General features: G+C 45.5%; 1 protein-coding gene across 4 annotated transcripts in view; it reads right to left on the bottom strand.

The window, feature by feature from the left end:
* Positions 1-16836, bottom strand: part of NCOA6 (nuclear receptor coactivator 6) — a 45020-nt gene that overhangs the window by 10360 nt on the left and 17824 nt on the right. For 3 of the 4 annotated variants that reach the window (XM_071573221.1, XM_071573224.1, XM_071573222.1), the window contains exons 8-12: positions 14692-15504; positions 11827-11973; positions 9782-10898; positions 3942-4063; positions 103-3060 (exon numbers count right to left, since the gene is read on the bottom strand). In XM_071573221.1, the coding sequence (XP_071429322.1) occupies positions 103-3060; positions 3942-4063; positions 9782-10898; positions 11827-11973; positions 14692-15504 (5157 nt within the window). The remainder of the gene's footprint in view (positions 1-102; positions 3061-3941; positions 4064-9781; positions 10899-11826; positions 11974-14691; positions 15505-16836) is intronic. The other variant, XM_071573223.1, reaches the window with a different exon arrangement.

Below are 16836 nucleotides of genomic sequence, written 5' to 3'. Positions count from 1 at the left end.
CAGCCTTGCCTGCAGTGCCTGCGTTTTGTGATGTTCATGGAAATTCGGGAATTTACAGCAGCAATCCCGTTTCTTCCCTGGCACGGGCAGCGCTGCACTTACCTGCGCTCTGCAGCAGCTCCTGGTTCGCCGCCGTGTCCTCCGCGCCCGGCCCCGCGGGGGGCTCGGCGGGGGCCGCGCTGCTCGGGGGCTCCGGGGGGGCTCCTGCCGGGGCCGCGGCGGGTCCGGGGGTGGGCGCGCTCCCGGGGGCGCTCGGGGACGCGCAGGCGGGAGCGGCGGCCGCGGGGCTGACGCTCGAGCTGCCAGGCCCAGAAGTGCTCTGTTTTGTTAGACTGGGGGCTGGAGGGGGCACCGCTTTGTTATCTAGTTCTGCTGGTGGTTGCTCCGTTCCCAAAGTGTTTGGGGCCGATGTTTCTAGTCCCTGACCTTCTGCTTCTCCATCCAAAGCATACTGTTCTTCCCCTTTCTCCAGGGAGCCAGTGACTTTCTTGCATGCCTTAGTCAGCAAGAGTTGGCCAATCTTGTCTACTTTTCCCTTTCCCTTGCTTGAGGAAACCGGGCTGCGCCTGTTCCCAGATCCCGGGCTGCTCGAAAGCAGAGGTGAAACAACAGGTCCCGACTGCACTGCCGACACAGAGCTCTGGTCACCCGACCCACCACCTTGGGAAGGCTCCTCTGGACTGAAGTCCTTGACTTGCTGAGCAGGAAGGTGTGAAGCAACACCAGAAGAAGTTGTAGCAGAAGGTGGCAGCTGAACAGGAGATGCCAAGGGATTCAGAACCAGTGACCTGCTGGTGGGAATACTGGACACAGGACTGCTGGATGACGTGCTGGGAGGAGCAGACCCGGAGGAGAACTTGATACTCTGTGGGATATGCAAAGGACCAACAACTGCAACCGACTGAGGCATCAGGCTGGAGTTAGAAGTCATGGGGGCTGCTGGAATTGTGCTGGACTGAGAGCCCTTCATAACCTGAATTATTGAGGATGAGTTTATAAACACGGGTGTAATGAACTGTGGCCGCGCATTGGACTGAACTGCCGACTGTCCCTCCGAAACCATCACTTTGTTCCCCACACTGGGCATTGTGACAACAGTGGACACTAATGCAGGTTGCAAGTGAGAGGGCAACGGAGCTGATGTATTAGCAGCAGATGTAATAGGGTTGGATGTTACAAAAACTGTTATCTGGTTGGGGGGTAAAGGGCCTGAAATAGAAGAAGAGCTGACAGGTCTCTGCATGACTGGTGGAACACTCTGTGGCACACTTGAGTTTACTTCTCCCAATTCCTGGTGCCCTGGATTTGGACAAAGCTCATTATTTTGAGGCAAGTTAAGGGAATTAGATGACTCCTTGCTCAGGGATGAATCCTGCAGTGGAGGAATAACAGCTATCTTCTTTAGCTCCTCACCAGTGGTGACTATTGGTGCCATTTCAAGACCAGTCAGACCAGGGGGCTTAATGGTTACATTAGGAGCTCCAGAATTGTCAAGAAGTTGACTTAAAGAAGTTGGGGCCTCCCTCATAGCTGGAGATACCATGGTTTTAGTTTCCTCCACGACTGGAAGCTTGCCAGTGTCTAAGCCTTGCCCATCTTTTTTTGGCTGTTCTTCTGGAACCACCACTTTCATTTCTGGAGTAGGGATACCTTTCAGTTCAATACTGGGCTGGTCTTTGTTACCTTGGACACCTTGTGCACTTTGGCTCTCGGTATCTTGAGACACACTAAGGGTCTCTTTATTGTCTTCAGGGATGCCAGTCACAGCAGGTACAGAAATCACAGGATTCTGGTTACTTTGCACAGGATTATTTTGAAAACTTGTTGTCACAGGTGTTGGCAAAGAAGTGGGCCCAACCATCATATTTCTTTGTAATTCCATGTTCTGCAAGAGAGACGGATTCTGCGGAGTTGTCAATGATAATTTAGCTGCTTTTGAATTCTGTCTGCCAGGGCTTGGTGTAGTTTTCCTACTGGATCCAGGACTGGACCTTCGACTATTGCTTGGGCTTGCTCTCTTTGTTCCTCCAGCATTGGTTTGTTTGCCTGAATTAATGACCACACCCTCCAGTTTGTGTGACTGTGAGGCAGTAAAACTAGACTGATTGTTAATTGTGAGATTTGATGGGGCTTGTCCAATGGCCTTTAAAGTAGTGGGATTCAGACCCTGCTGATCAAATCCTCTGTTGAGATTAGGCCTGGGAGGTAAAGGAATATTGATCTGGGGAGGGAACAGACCAGCTATAGAAGCATTGAGCCTCTCTGGAGACAAGCTGATTTCTGAGGGTTCTGTGCTAGGTGGACGGTTATTGGGAGTCTGAGGGTAGTACGGCCTTGGGCTTGCTCTGTTTGGGGTTTTAGGCCTTGAAGTTTGGGATGGGGCTGCAACATTTGGAAAATGGTGTGTAAGAGCACTAGGCAAAGAACTAGACTGCTGCTGGGGGCTTGAACCTTGGGCAGCTGAAAGTGGGGATGGTCCAGGCTTGGGTCCTGTCATCATTAATTGGTTCTGTGAAACTACTAAATGAGATGTCAAATTATTCTGAGCTCCTGATGTTGGGGGGCCCTCAGCTCCACCTCCTTCTGGAATTGAGGACACCGAGGAAACCTCTCTGAGGGGTGAGCTGGAAGGGTTCTGTACATTATCCGGATAAACCATTTTTCTTGCATTATTTCCCATAGGAGGATTGCCTGTCAAGGCCATTCTTTGTTTATCAGGGGATGGAGGCACCGATCCAGGCCCTTGGAGGTTCACCATTACTGGCATGTTCCCACTCTGCTGCATCGGCATTCGCTGAGCATCTGGGTTCAGAGGCCCTCTGGGGGGGTGAACTCCTTGTGGTACAGGCAGCCTGACTGATTTGGGATCCTGCTGCATCATCAGCATCATCATCATCTGCTGCTGCTGCTGCGGTGTCTGTGGGGCTGCCTGGGCTGGCTGTGGGGTTGGCTGGGGCTGCTGCTGCTGCTGGGGCTGGGGCTGGGGCTGCTGTGTGTGTGGCATGAGCTGAGGTGGCATCTGCTGAAGTGGCCTTTGCTCCACTGGCTGAGATGGATAACCTGAGACAACAGGATGACACATTCATTAAAACCAACTAAAGATCAGGAGAAGAAAGATTTCAGAAACAAACAGGATTAGATAGAAATACAGCCTGGAGCTGGGGTGAGAGCCACATTAACAGAACAGGCTATGCAAACAAAGCCAAAAACTTTATTTAATTCATAAAAATATTTTTGTTTAATGTATGACTTGTGTAGGATTTAAGTGGAGATCCCTTACTGTATTGTATCAGCTGTTAACCCAGATTCAGGCCACCTGAAAAGTCTTTGCAACAGCCCATGGGCTTGCTTTCACTGACAAATGCAGAGCTGCACTTTCACTAATTAATACTCCTTAAAACAAACTCAAGAGTTTAACAGCCCCTGAGGGTCATCGACCAGTGTATCTGCTGCACACCTGACATCTTTAGTGTACAAAGCAGAACCTGCCATGTAGTACTTGGCCAAAAACAGTGTTAAGAACCACTTGTGTGATTTATAACAGAAATCCTATTGCAGACTTTAGATTTAATCCTCTCTACATGCAAAGCAGAATTCCAACCACAACGCCCATTTCTTCTCAAAAATCAGCAAAAATGCTAAATTTTTAAGACATTGGCCTGTAGTACATCCAGAAATATAAATTTTTTTTAGGAATTATGTTATTGCTGAGTAACTCTGCAGTATTCAGTAAGAATACCTGCAAGTTGATACAGAAGAACCTGACCACCTCTTCATTTTGAGCTAATTCAGAGAACACTTGAACAATGGTACCAATTACTTCCTAGGAGAAAGGTTTGAACTTGAATGTGTGATAGCACAAATAAAATAGAACTGTCACAAAGATTAAAAGACCTCCTATAGTGATTACATTGACATAATCCATGGAAAAATCCTCCTACCTGGTGGCCTACTTGCAAAATCTGAGAGTTTAGGGCCTGACTTCTCTAAATTCATTCCTTGGTCTCCAGACATCGATGACTGATCACTTTCCTCCAGGCCAGCTGGACGTGGTTCTGAAGAACTGAAAGAAAAATAACTGCAATTAAAATTCAGTCCTTACATCAGCACTTGATTTCTGCTTCTATAACTAAGTACTCAGTTAATTCCTAACACTTCCCACAGACCTGGAATAACCCAGTGAAATGCCTCACATGTAACATGCCAAACTGGAACAGAGATCCCAGGTCTGTGTATAGTCTTTGCCTAAAATACCACAGAAAAGGAAACAAATTGCCTGGTGCTCTACTGATCTCAAAACATTTATTTCTACCTGTAATCTGAGTTTTATAACTAGGACAATGCCAATGGATATTCCACATAATAAAGCTATATATCTATTCCAGCCAAACAGGCTGGAATGACACCTGTATAAATAAGCAAGTGCAGTGGGAAGATGCATTTTTAATTTATTTTAAAGGTAGCACTGTTTCTTCCAGAAGTTACTTGCTCGGGGTATCAGACCAAGAGACCTCCAATACCATCACAGCAAAACTGCACTGACATGTCAGACACTGCAGTGACACTACAGAGCACTGACCTCTCTGTGGTACTGACACTCCCTGAGTGGCCCCACACTGGCCTGGGTTGGAATAGACCTTAAAACTCATCTTGTTCCACCCATGCTATGGGCAGGGACACCTTCAACCAGCCCAGGTTGCTCCAGGTTGCCCAAGCACAGTGTCCTGGCCTGGGACACTCCCAGGGATGGGGCAGCCACAGCTTCTCTGGGCAGCCTCTGCCAGAGCCTCTCCAGCCTTACAGGGAGGAATTTTCTCCCAGCATCCCATCTAACCCTGCCCCCTGTCAGTGGGAAGCCATTTCCTCTTGTCCTGTCACTCCAGGTCCTTGTCCCAAGTCCCCCTTCAGCTCTCCTGGAGTCCCTTCAGGCATTGGAATGGGCTCTCAGATCTCCCTGGAGCCTTCTCTTCCCCAGCTGGACACCCCCAGCTCTCCCAGCCAGGCTCCAGACCAGAGGGGCTCCAGACCTGGAGCATCTGTGGCCTTCTCTGGACTCGCTCCAACAGCCCCACATCCTTCTTGTATCCCAGAGCTGGAGGCAGCTCTGCAGGTGGGGTCTCACCTGAGTGGGGCAGAAGGGCAGAATCCCCCCTCCCTTGCTGCCCCCACTGTGGGATGAGCCCAGGACAACAGGGTGTTCCAGGCTGTGCATGTACATTGCTGGCTCACGCTCACTTTTTCATCCCCCAAGTCCTTCTCCTGGGGTAACCTGATGCTCCAGGAGAGTCTCTAGGACAATTTAAAATGGCTCAGACTCAATGCCCAATACCTCCACTGAAACAAGACAGCTTTTGCAGACTTAGAAAACCCCCAAATTGCTATAGCTATTAATATATATGGTCAGAAAATGTGAAATAAAGAGGGATGAAGAGTAGGAGACCTTAACTGCTTATCATCTGCATGAATATAAGAAGGCTGTGGGGAGATCTACATAAGAAAGGTTCTAAGCTAAAATTAAAGAGACCAGAGTAAGTTCCACAGAGACTGGCAACAGAGAGAGGCAGAATCATGCAGAAATGCCACAGAGAAAAGATATTTCCAGCAAAATAAGAATTTGAAGTACCTAAGGGTGGAGAGATCTATTCTATTTAATTTTCCTTGAGAGTAGCAGTTTCTGGCATCTGTAGAGCTGACACAGAGAGCCCTTGGCCTGTCTGAATTTTCTATCAGCTACCTAATCAACATTCAAAAATGACTGGAAATCCCTGGGTTTGTGGGTCACAACTGGGAAGAACATAAACCAGAAGGGATGAAAGGAGAGAAATGGGGCAAACACAGAGCTGTTCCAAGCACTGCTGCCGAGGGCAAGGACTGCCAAGGGAAGCAGCTGGAGTGAAACTCTGTGTCTAATCCAGCACACCACCAATTTTTGGGAGGCAGGTGGTGTAGACTTACATGCCTCTACCAATGAATCTGATGAAAACTGGCAAATGCACAGATATGCCCCAGAGCGTTATATGAGCAGCCACAAAGGAACAAAAATTCTGGCAGCAAAATCACTCAGAGGAGCTGCAGCCTTTGGTGCACGTGCCAGTTACGTGGACTGAAAGAACTGCCTAAAACTGTGAATACATCTCAAATTTGTAATTTTGCTATTTATGGTTTATTTATAATAGTGGGAGATTAGAAATGCAACAGTTAAAGATGAGCTAAAAGCCGATACAGAGCACAGTGCACAGGCAGGTTTAACATGGGAAAACAATACTGGGGCAAAACAGATGCTTAGCAAGCACCTCCTGCCAGACAGATCTGATTGGGCAGCTGTGCAAACCTGGCAAAACAGACCTGAGGTTGGTGTGCTCACAAAGAGCAGTTATGGTAGGAAAGACTGTTGCTGTCGTTGCTGAAAAATTTAAACATCATTTGAATGTAGCTGAAATTCACTGGGCATGTTTAGCAACCACCACTTATCAAAACTCCCCCCCGCCCCCAAATTATGAATATGAATTACAAGATGAGGTTTGTGTAACAGGAACAAAATATTCTGTATTTATTCTTCTTTTCTATTGCTTTGAATGTAAAAAATATAAAAACGTAACTGCACATCAGGCACAGTCTGGACTGTCATGAGCAAACCTTCTGCTCCACCAGCTTCATTCTTGAGTACAACCTTCAGATACAAAATCCCTTGTCAGAGCAGAGAGAGAACCCAAACCAAATCAACCAAACAAAAAAGGTGGCAGCTGCTGTACCAAGGTGAGCAAACATAAAATGGCAGTACAGATGTGGCAGAGCCAGCCTTGCTGGCTCAGTTCAGTGCTCTGCAACAGCTCCTGTGGCACAGAAAGGCTGGTCCTCTGCTGCTGCATGAGGAGCATTGCCCAGAGCACTGGGACTGTCACCCACGGTGCAACACTCTAGGTCTGCTGCAGAAACACCTCTTGGTCCCACAGTGCTGTCCCCACCTGCTCTGCACCCTGCAAACCCAAATGCCAGCTGGGACCTCACCCAGAGGGTTAAGGTTCTTTCTAGCAGCACAGGGGATGTTGTTCATGGCCTGTGCACAGGGGAACGTGGAAACAACTGCTTGTTTGTGCATGGATTTAATAGAATTAACAAATGCATTTGACCCACAATCCCATTTCATCCAGCATCTTGCTCCTCACTTTACCTGCCATTCCCTACAGTCTTCAGATTCAGAACACACATACTAACACTTTTAAAGAACCTACTCCTCCAAAAAGTCCTGGGTTTCATTCCAGTGCTGAGCTGCTCAATTAAGCAAACCCTTAAAACTATTTTAGACTTGGCTGAATAAGCTTTTTCAATAGCTCACTTATCCTATTTACATTCCAATATTCTCAGTCTCTAAACTATATTACTAATGGTATTTTTGTTACCATATTATTACTTCTCAGAAATTATTTCTTTTTCACGTGTTTATCAAATTAGCTGCATTTCCACACAAGGTTTGCTGCTCTGAATTCTAAAATTTCTGAGGAAGAACGACAGAGAGGAAGCTGGAAAGCATCTTATTTGCTCCTGATGCCCAAGGAAGTGACCCAATTGGATTTAAAAGAATCCGCAAATCCAAGGCAGGAAAATATTACAGACACCTTTCACTGCAGTCACCTTCCTTTTGCTGGAGAATACTCTCAGAAACATTTATGAGAACGTCTCCCTTCTGAATGCTTCTGCAAGGATACAGCCCATTTAGAGCCAAAATGCTTGCCCATATCAGAACAACATTCTGCAGGTGGCAATGGCAGAGAATATGCACTGAAAAGTCAAGTAACAGAGTACGAAGTACAAAGGGGTATTTCCTTTGTTAATTACACAGAAATCTGATTCAAAGCCTTATTTGGGAGCTAGAATTGAGCTGCCATAGTTCAATAGAAAAGCTGCAATTTAGGCTTCCTCTATTGTGAAAACTTTTTAATATGCAAATAGTCTTGTGGGGCTTTGTGGAGCTCAGAGGAGAGAGACAGATCCATTTACTGATATTCCCAAGCCACACTGAGGCTGGGTGCTCATCAGTAAGACCAATGAAAACAAAGTCCTAACAAGGTTTTTTTTAATGATTAATGGATTTTCTCTTCAGAAGACAATGTCACCTCTTCTGCTTCCTCTGAATCCTGTCACTTCCATGGCAAGGCACTTACCACAGCAGTGGTTACTATTATTTTATTGGAATCTATTTGGACTGGAGGAGCTTGTGTCTGTGTTACTGTTTCCAAGTCATGCTGGAGCTGCAGATCAGCCACATGCTGACCCCTTGATTCTGGCCAAGTAAATTTACCCAGATTTCCACAGCTGGCCACAGACTGTCCTCCTCCTCACAGCATGATTGTAGCCACCTACACAGCAGGTATTTGAAAAGCTTTTTCATGGCCTATTAAATTAGCATGTTTTGCTTTACCTTACAGCATTTCTGCATTTTATTTTTGTACTAGTAAAGCCAATCAATGAGTGTCACAAAAGATCACTTGCTATAGATGATGTGAGTTGTTTCAGTCCAGAATTAAAATGTTCATGAGATTATTAATTTCATCTTCATGAAGGAATCTTGACATTGTGCAGAAAATGCAGGTTGGGGCTGCGCACTGGTTATCAAGGGAAAAATGAAAACATCAAACAGTTGCCTAGTACTTGATGCAATCTTTTCTTGGCACTGAACTGGACATGTGTCCCTGGGAAAGGCTTCAGGTTAAAGAGATAACAATCATTCAAAAGAGCGGGACTGGTGGAACCAGAGCCACATTAGGAGCTTAATGTGCCATTGTTACCTTTTTGTTTGGTTTTAAGAATTTGATTTTGATATTTGGACATTCCTCTGTTATAATTTTATGTGCTAAGTGTTTGCATTTTTCTGAAGCAAACTGAAAACAATCCCCAGAAATTTCATCAGGGGGATTCCTGTCAATGCCCCTGGGGCTCACCTGCAGCATCAGGATAATTAGATATAGTGCATCTGCCTTCACCATTTAAGATGAACAATGGCCCAGCACCAGGATCTACCCTGTGCTGGCGTTAGCAGAGACTGTCAGTGGCAAATGGTTGCAGCACAGCTGGCCAAAGAAGAATACACTGGCCAAAGAGGAAAGAAGAGATTCTGCAATCCTGTATTTCCACTAAACAGGCACATACATTCATTATCTTCCAATAGGATTCATTTGCCTCCTCCCTCTCAAGAGTTGTGGGGGTTCTTAAACTTCCTGATCTCTGCTAGGCCAGGAAGATCAGCACTGCTTGGACCTGTTAACCTCACACCCAGCAAGTACCAGGTTTCTTCCTCTAAATTCTAGCTGCAGCCTCAACTAATAGAGAAGTCCAGCTCAATTCCAGGCAGAAATGTGTCAGGATATGCACATAATTCAGGAAACAACCCCCAAAAATTTCTCCTGCACATGTTTATGGAGGCTTCTAACTCTTCTGAAAGTACTTCTTTGATTCTGGCTGTGAGACTGCTCAAAAAAGGCAGCCTCCTCTTCCAAGGGCTGTGGCACCAAGGGCCACATGCTAAACTTCCTTCACCCAGTAAAGGTAAGGAACAATGTCGGTATAACTGGGTTTATAACTGAATTTGGATATTTGAATGCTATTTTTAATCTTGAACAAATATTCCAATGACAGACTCTTGAGAGTAACTCTTGCAAGAAATTGCTACAACATGAATTAATACAGGTCCTTTCTCACCCATTACTTGCTGATAAAATATTGACAAGGTGTCTGTGGAGCTTCCCCACGCCCTTTATAAAAAACACTGTAATGTTAAACCTACGTTGTTTGTTCTAGCTGTTGATTATTTTTCTTCTTCCTTGGGGGCTTCTTCTTCTTTGGCTTGTTGGCATTCTGATTATTTTGTTTGTTGTTCACACCAAAGTGTCCTGCTGATATATCGCTTTGGAGAAGGTTAACCAAGAGTGGACTTGTGAGCGTCACATCTTTATTGACAGGAAACACAGGATTCTGCCCACAGGAAACCTGATTCCCATTTGGTGTTCCACTAAACCCTGGATTGAAAGGCAGCCCATGGCCAGAGAAATGACTCCCTGAATTGTTGTTTCCTTGCATTCCTTGCATATGAGAAGGCACCATGTTTGGCTGCTGCACAGGAACCTCAGGTAACATCTGTGTCAAGTTCACATCGTTATTTGTTGCAGGAGTAGTGTCCCCAAGCTGCTGAGATATGTGAGGACCAGGTCCAGTGGGTCTTAAAACTTGCCCCTGAATTCCCATCACCTGAGAAGGGTTCCCATTCACAGGGCCTTGCTGTGCCATCATCTGCCCAGTGAACTGCACCATGTTTCCTTGCATGTTTGGTGTTGGTCCTCTCATCAGTTGAGCTGGCCCCGTCATAACATTGGACTGGTTTTGAGTACTAAAAGGCTGTTTATTTCCTTGCATCTGAGTGGTCATCATCTGTTCCATCATTGAGTTTTGCTGCAGCAAGACCTGGCCCTGAGGTCCCATCATCTGATTGTGTGTGGACATCATCTGCTGTCCCTGCTGGGGAATCATCTGTTTGGGTGGGGTCATCCTTTGGGGAGAAGGACCAAGATTTTGGTTTTGTGGTGTCACCATCATTTGGCCTTGTGGCATGAGCTGAGTTCGAGAAAGTATCATCTGGTTTTGAGGGTTCAGTGATCCCTGAGCCTGAATGTTCACCATCTGTCCCTGAGAGGACACGATTTGCTGGTGCATCCCCATGAGCTGGGACTGTGGTCCTTGCTGAGGCTGCCCCTGCATGTTGCCCATGTTAACCTGTGGCACCCCAGCAGCACCAGCCTGCTGGTTGTTCATGTTTCCATGGAGACCCATTAGATTAGTCTGCATCATGTTTGGTGGGCCATGTGCTGCTTGCAACTGAGTTTGAGGAGGTCCAGATCCTTGGCCACCTTAAGAAAATAAAAAGAAAACAGCAGTAAGAGACTAATTGGTGTAAAAGTTTTCACACCTTTTGATTTTGAGTAAGTACTCCAGAATCATTTTCCTTCCTTTTCCAATGAACTGAAATATCTCACATATTTGCAGTTCTGGAATGCAATATTTGATGCTACAGATATATGTTTGTTGACAGAACTGAACATCATACAACTCAAAATAAACACTTGGACTGGCACCCCCCCACACACCCCACTGCAGAAGACAGAACAGAAACTTAATTTCAGTTGTTATCTGTGCCTAAGTTTGAAAATCTTCCACAGTGTCACCTAACTCAGCAGAGTAACTCCCAACCAAAACAAGCTTCAAACCCTGAGGTTATGTGATAATGGGTTAAAGAATAAATGCACATGGAGTCCTGATGAAATGAGTATCAAGGTTTCCACAGTCCAGACAAAAGACTAACTGAATTGTTAAAAGGAGACATTTGTGAACTAAAGATTTAATTTTCACACTGTAAGCAGACTCCCAAAGCTTTCCAAGGAATTAATAACATTTTTTTTTCAAAGCAGAACAAGATTATTTTGTTATTGTGCTTCTAAGATAATTACACCTTTTTTTCTGGACAGGAAATTCTTTTTGTATTGTATCTTTATTACTCCCTGCCTCCAAATTTCAATGCTACTTCCATTCAGCTTCTTAACAGCTACTTCTGGATCCCAGGACCACAGTATTCATCAGCAATATCTGGGTTTTTGAGAAACATGAGCAGCTCATGCTTTTCTTGTCCTTATCCATCAATACACACAGAATGTTGCTGCAGTCCCAGCCAGCAACTCCCTGCTCATGGCAAGAGTTTATGGTTTGGGATCTGTGTAACACAGGTAAAAGCATCACGTGCTCCGAAAGGAAAAAGCTGAGAACAGCCCACTGCAGTCAGACCTGTGTGCTGCACGTTCTGGCTGGTTTGCAGCTGCGGAGCTCCGCTGTTCCCTGCTGCTCCTGGAGCTGTGGAAGGCACCTGACCTTGCAGGAAGTTCTGGTTAGCCTGGCCTGCAGGGAACCCTGGGGGGAGGCGCTTGGGCATTCCTGAACAGGAGAATTTTCTTATTAGTAAATACGGAAAACAGGAAGAAATACAAAAAGAGAAGATCTGTAACTGGAGAATGCCTATGAGTCTGTACTGTCACATTACAGATTTAGGCAGAAAAGTGGTTTTGCCAATATACAAAACCCACTGAAGACATTTATAGTTATTATCTATGCAATAATCCTGCCTAACAAATTACTATGACTCATTTCAACATGTAATTTAAGTACAAAACTTATCACACAGAGAAGGTGAAAAGTCCATGTTGGACTTTTAGAAATTAAAGTAGTTTGCTGGTTTCTGCTGTACATCTCAACTCTTAGCAGGCCTTTCACTTACTCCATATACACAAACAACTGGCATTTTTGTAGCAGTGGTGTGCTCCTCTCAACAACTCTGACAGTAACACACCAAGCACACGCTCCTTAACAGTGTTGCTTTGTACACACACACTTGGAAGATCTTCTCATCCAAGAGTGGGCTGAGGAACCTCATGGTTCAGCATGTCCATTGCTGCTGCACATTCCAGTAACCCTGCTATTCCTGCTGCAAGAGCAAGACATTCTGTCAGGCCCATCTCTGGCACTGCACCCACACTCTGGCACATCAGAACATCCCTGCTGCCCTGGGACAGACAGAAAAGCTTCCCTCTACCTGCCAACACCAGCAGCACGGGGATGGATTCACCAGAACCCATTTCTTTTTACGTCACTGTCAAACAGGCAACACCTGAGACTCAGGGCAAACCCTGCCCCCCTCCTTATTCTTCTGCCCCAGTGCCAGAACGTGACTTCCACAGTTACTGCTTTCTTGCACATTTAATTGTGCTGCTTGTCTAATTAATCTGGGCTTAGGTTTGTAATTACTATTTCAAGGTAATCAATTCTACAGGTCAAACAAGAAGATACATCTGCCAATATGGAACACAGACTTCTCAAAATACCACATCACTGGACTCTAGGTTTAGTTCTGCTAAACTTTTAGGGAAGATTTGCACACAGGAATGCTTGACCTGAGAAAAAAAGAAAGTGTTTATTTGTTCCAATCTGATATAAATTCTGCTTTGCCAAATTACTGTGTCAGATGGAAAATGTTTGAATGCATTCATTGACACCAAACCTTTATATGCAAGCAGGAAAAATCTGTTATTACAACTTAGTTAAGAAAATGCAAGATGGCTTAAGAATGGAAAGATCCATAATTACAACTTAATTAACACATAAATTGCAGTAAAGAATGAATATGCACGTAAGTCAGGCAAAAAATCCCCACAAGTGGGAGCAATGCAGCTTTGTTGAGAGCAAAGAATCCTGTCCTTTTTTATCAGGTGAGGATTGCTGATTTAAGAAATAAGGTCTGCAGTGAAGCCAAATAATGTATTTTGATAGTTTATTTACAGTGTCGTTTTTAACTCAAAAAAGTAGGAAGGAAGAACACAGAGATTATACTGCCTAGAGGTCATGGCTATGATTCCTGATGGGGATATATGGCTAGTGAGGCAGAACTGTAGGGAAATGCAACTATAACAAATAAGTACTAACTTCTTCCAGATACAGACAAGATAAGGTACACCAAGTACAGGGCACTGGCAGATCCTAAAAGGAGAACCTTGAAACTGAGACCATTCATCTGAATTGAAAGAAGACCCATGGTACAAACAGTGCAAATAAGAAGCTTGTCCCGATCAGCAGAGCAAGAAACAGATTCCTTACAGGTTTGGGGCAGATTTCAGGCATACAACATAAGAATGAAAGAGACTAGAACAGATTTATGTATAGGTGGACAAAGAACATGGCTCATATTTTATAAGTACACAAAGAAATTATTTCAATGGCTTAAGCAAGAGCTTGTGTTATGGGGCCTGAGAACAGCTACCCAAGAGAAAGATGAACAAATGCATGAGCAGAGAGAAGCACAATAAGTCTGCACAGAATTACAAGAGGCTCAAAGGGAAAAAAACCACTAAGGACATAACAGAGATCTTGGGACTGACCAAAGAAACTCCTTCACTGTTAGAGAAGAACTCTAGGAGGATTAAGGAAAAGATGTGAGTGCATTGGTTTGAAGAGAAAACTAAAGACAACACAGCCAAAGGAGAAGTTAAAACATTCCTTAACCTCTTAATTTGAGAGCAGGGACTATAACAGTATGACAATAATAGATCTTTTCTCTTTAAATGGGAAGAAACTGATGACAAATAAAGACAAAGTCAAGAAGAGACATCCACAGCTTAGAAAGGAAGATGCAGAACAACACCTCATTTCTGTAGCAGAAAATGTAAATGGTGACAGAGGAAGCTGAAGAGAGAAATAAATGTTTGTTTCCATTACACTCTGTCTCAAAAACATGTCCCCCTTTCCCCCAAAAAGAACAACCTCAAAACAAAAGAAAACCCCTTCACTATCTTTGAACATCCTAAGCTTGTTAAAAGCAACAGATGAACTGTCAAGAGGATGACTGTCAGCAATGACAACTGCACAGAGCAACTCCACTCTGAGGGGTCCCAGAGCCCACCCTTAGGCCAGCACTGTGACACTGCAGGAGAGAGACAGGGAGGAGAAACTAAGCAATGCTGATGCTAATTCACCCATACCCACTTCATCTACGCCTTTATTCTGTCTTGTACAGGATCTTTTCAGAACTAACAGCAACCTTAGTTCTAGACATTTTATGTTTCTTTTCCTTTTAAAATAAAAGAAAGTCCCAGTACTTCTTACCTCCTAAACCGGGGTGTAAACCTTGTGGACCTTGGTTTTGCTGCTGCATCACCATGAAGTTGGGGGGCACATTGCCCTGCTGCACCAGAGGATTACGGCTGGGAGAGCTGACAGGCTGCTGGAATCCCTGGGGCAGCGCGTTGCTCTGGGGCGGCCTTGGTCCCAGCGGCTGCTGCGTCTGGTTAACGGTGGGAGAGGAGGCAGGAGAGCCCTGCTGGAAGGAGGAGGGGGAGGACGCAGGAGACTTGTTGGTCAGGTGGGGTTGTTGCAGTGGCGCAGGAACCCGTGAGGGCCCTCCCTGAAGGCTTTTCATTTGAGGAGCAGTAAATTGACCAGGATTGCTCATTTGGGGAAAGTTTGAATGAGCCTGGGAAGCTTGCTGGCTTCCAAAAGGATATGGAGGTGGAGGATGAGTTGGAGTTTGTACTGTTGCTAGAGATGGTCTTGCTTGAAGTTGCTGCTGCATTTGTCCAGGCAATGGGGCCTTTTTCCAACCCTGGTTTACTGTCAATGTGCCCAGTGTTCCCTGGGTTGGAGGAGGCTGAAGTGCTCCAGAGGGAAGCTGGTTCCAGCCAGGCGGAACTGGAACCTGTGCTGGTGAAGGGAATGAAGGTCGAATACCCTGCTGTGCCTGCTGATGTGGCTGGGGAGGACGATTCTGCAACTGCTGCTGCTGTAGCTGCTGAAAGTTGGCTGAGTTCATCTGCCTGTTTACAGGAACTGACTGCATTGAATGGAGCTGGGGAGCTAAAGATCCAGATGGATGATTTTGCTGCTGGATATTTAGCCCAGATAAGAGTGGGTCCATGGCATCTATTAAAAGAGCAAAGAAAAGCAGAAAAAAATAACCTAAGGTAAACAAAGCCCATCCCGAAACAAGAAAGGGTAAATTACTTGCTTGCATTTGCTTACTCTGTAAAAAATCACATTCCAGTTTCCAATTTCTCCAACAGACAACAGTCAAATGTTGTCAAAATGTCTGAGAGTCCTGGGAAGCCAGGTCTTACCAATTCATGCCTTCTAAAATACAGCATGACAACTCTACAGAGCTTGTTACTGCAGCCTAATGCGAGCTCTCTACACACTTAGAACTGTAGAATCACAGCATAGCTCAAGCTGGAAGGGACTCATAAGGACCAAGTCCAACTCCCTGGTCCTGGCAGAACCACCCAAAACTAAACCTTAGGATTAAAAACATTGTCCAGACACTCCCTGAGCTCTGGCAGCCTTGGTACCATGACTGCTTCCCTGGGGAGCCTGTTCCAGGGACTGCTCTGGGTGAGGAACCTTTTCTTAGTGTCCCATCTGAGCTTCCCATGATGCACCTTCATTCCACCTCCTTGTGTCCCATTGCTGGTCCCCAGAGAGAGATCAGCCCCTGCCCCTGCTGCCCTGCATGAGGCAGGTGCAGACTGCAATGGGGTCACCCCTGATCTCTTCTCTGAGCTCAGCAGCCCAAGTGGCCTCAGCTGCTCCTCCAAAGTCCTGCCCTCAAACCTTTTCCCCATCCTGGTCCCCCTCCGCTGGACACACTCCAGCCCTCTGATGTCCTTTGTGTACTGAGGTGTCCAAACTGTCCCCAGGACTCGAGGTGAGGCTGCCCCAGAGGAGAGCAGGACAGACCCCCCTCACCCAGCCGGTGATGTTGGCCCTGATGCCCCAGGACAAGGCTGGCCCTTGGGGCTGCCAAGGCACTGCTGGCTCCTGTTCCAAAAACAGCCCAAACCTGCTGATCCCCTTCCCCAGGGCAGCTCTCCAGCCTCTTGTCCTCCAGTTTGTACATATAATTCACTTGTTAGGGCTAATCCCGCCAGTTAAAAAAATTAGTATCATAAACTAATATTCCCTGAAAATTTAAAACATTTATAAAAAATGCTATCTATAAGAATAAATAATAGAGAACTCTACAAAATTTGGCAAGTACTGCCACCATTTTATGGAGGGACAAGTAATTACCAACTCCTTTTTAATGTGGTCCCAAAATGCACTACCAGAATTGTGAAGAACAAACCCTAAATATTCACACCCTCCAGATCCTCAATCCTAAAACTTGTAGTCTACCTACCCTGCCTGAAAGCATTTGTAGTCAGTCTGGGGCATTTGCTCCTACCAGAAACATTCCTGCCTCATTGAACAAATCCTTGT

This window comes from Pithys albifrons, chromosome 18, assembly GCF_047495875.1.
Source record: "Pithys albifrons albifrons isolate INPA30051 chromosome 18, PitAlb_v1, whole genome shotgun sequence".
Lineage (NCBI taxonomy): Eukaryota > Metazoa > Chordata > Aves > Passeriformes > Thamnophilidae > Pithys > Pithys albifrons.
The sequence above is the reverse complement of the archived record's forward strand: the minus strand, read 5'-3'. Positions and strand labels throughout refer to the sequence as shown.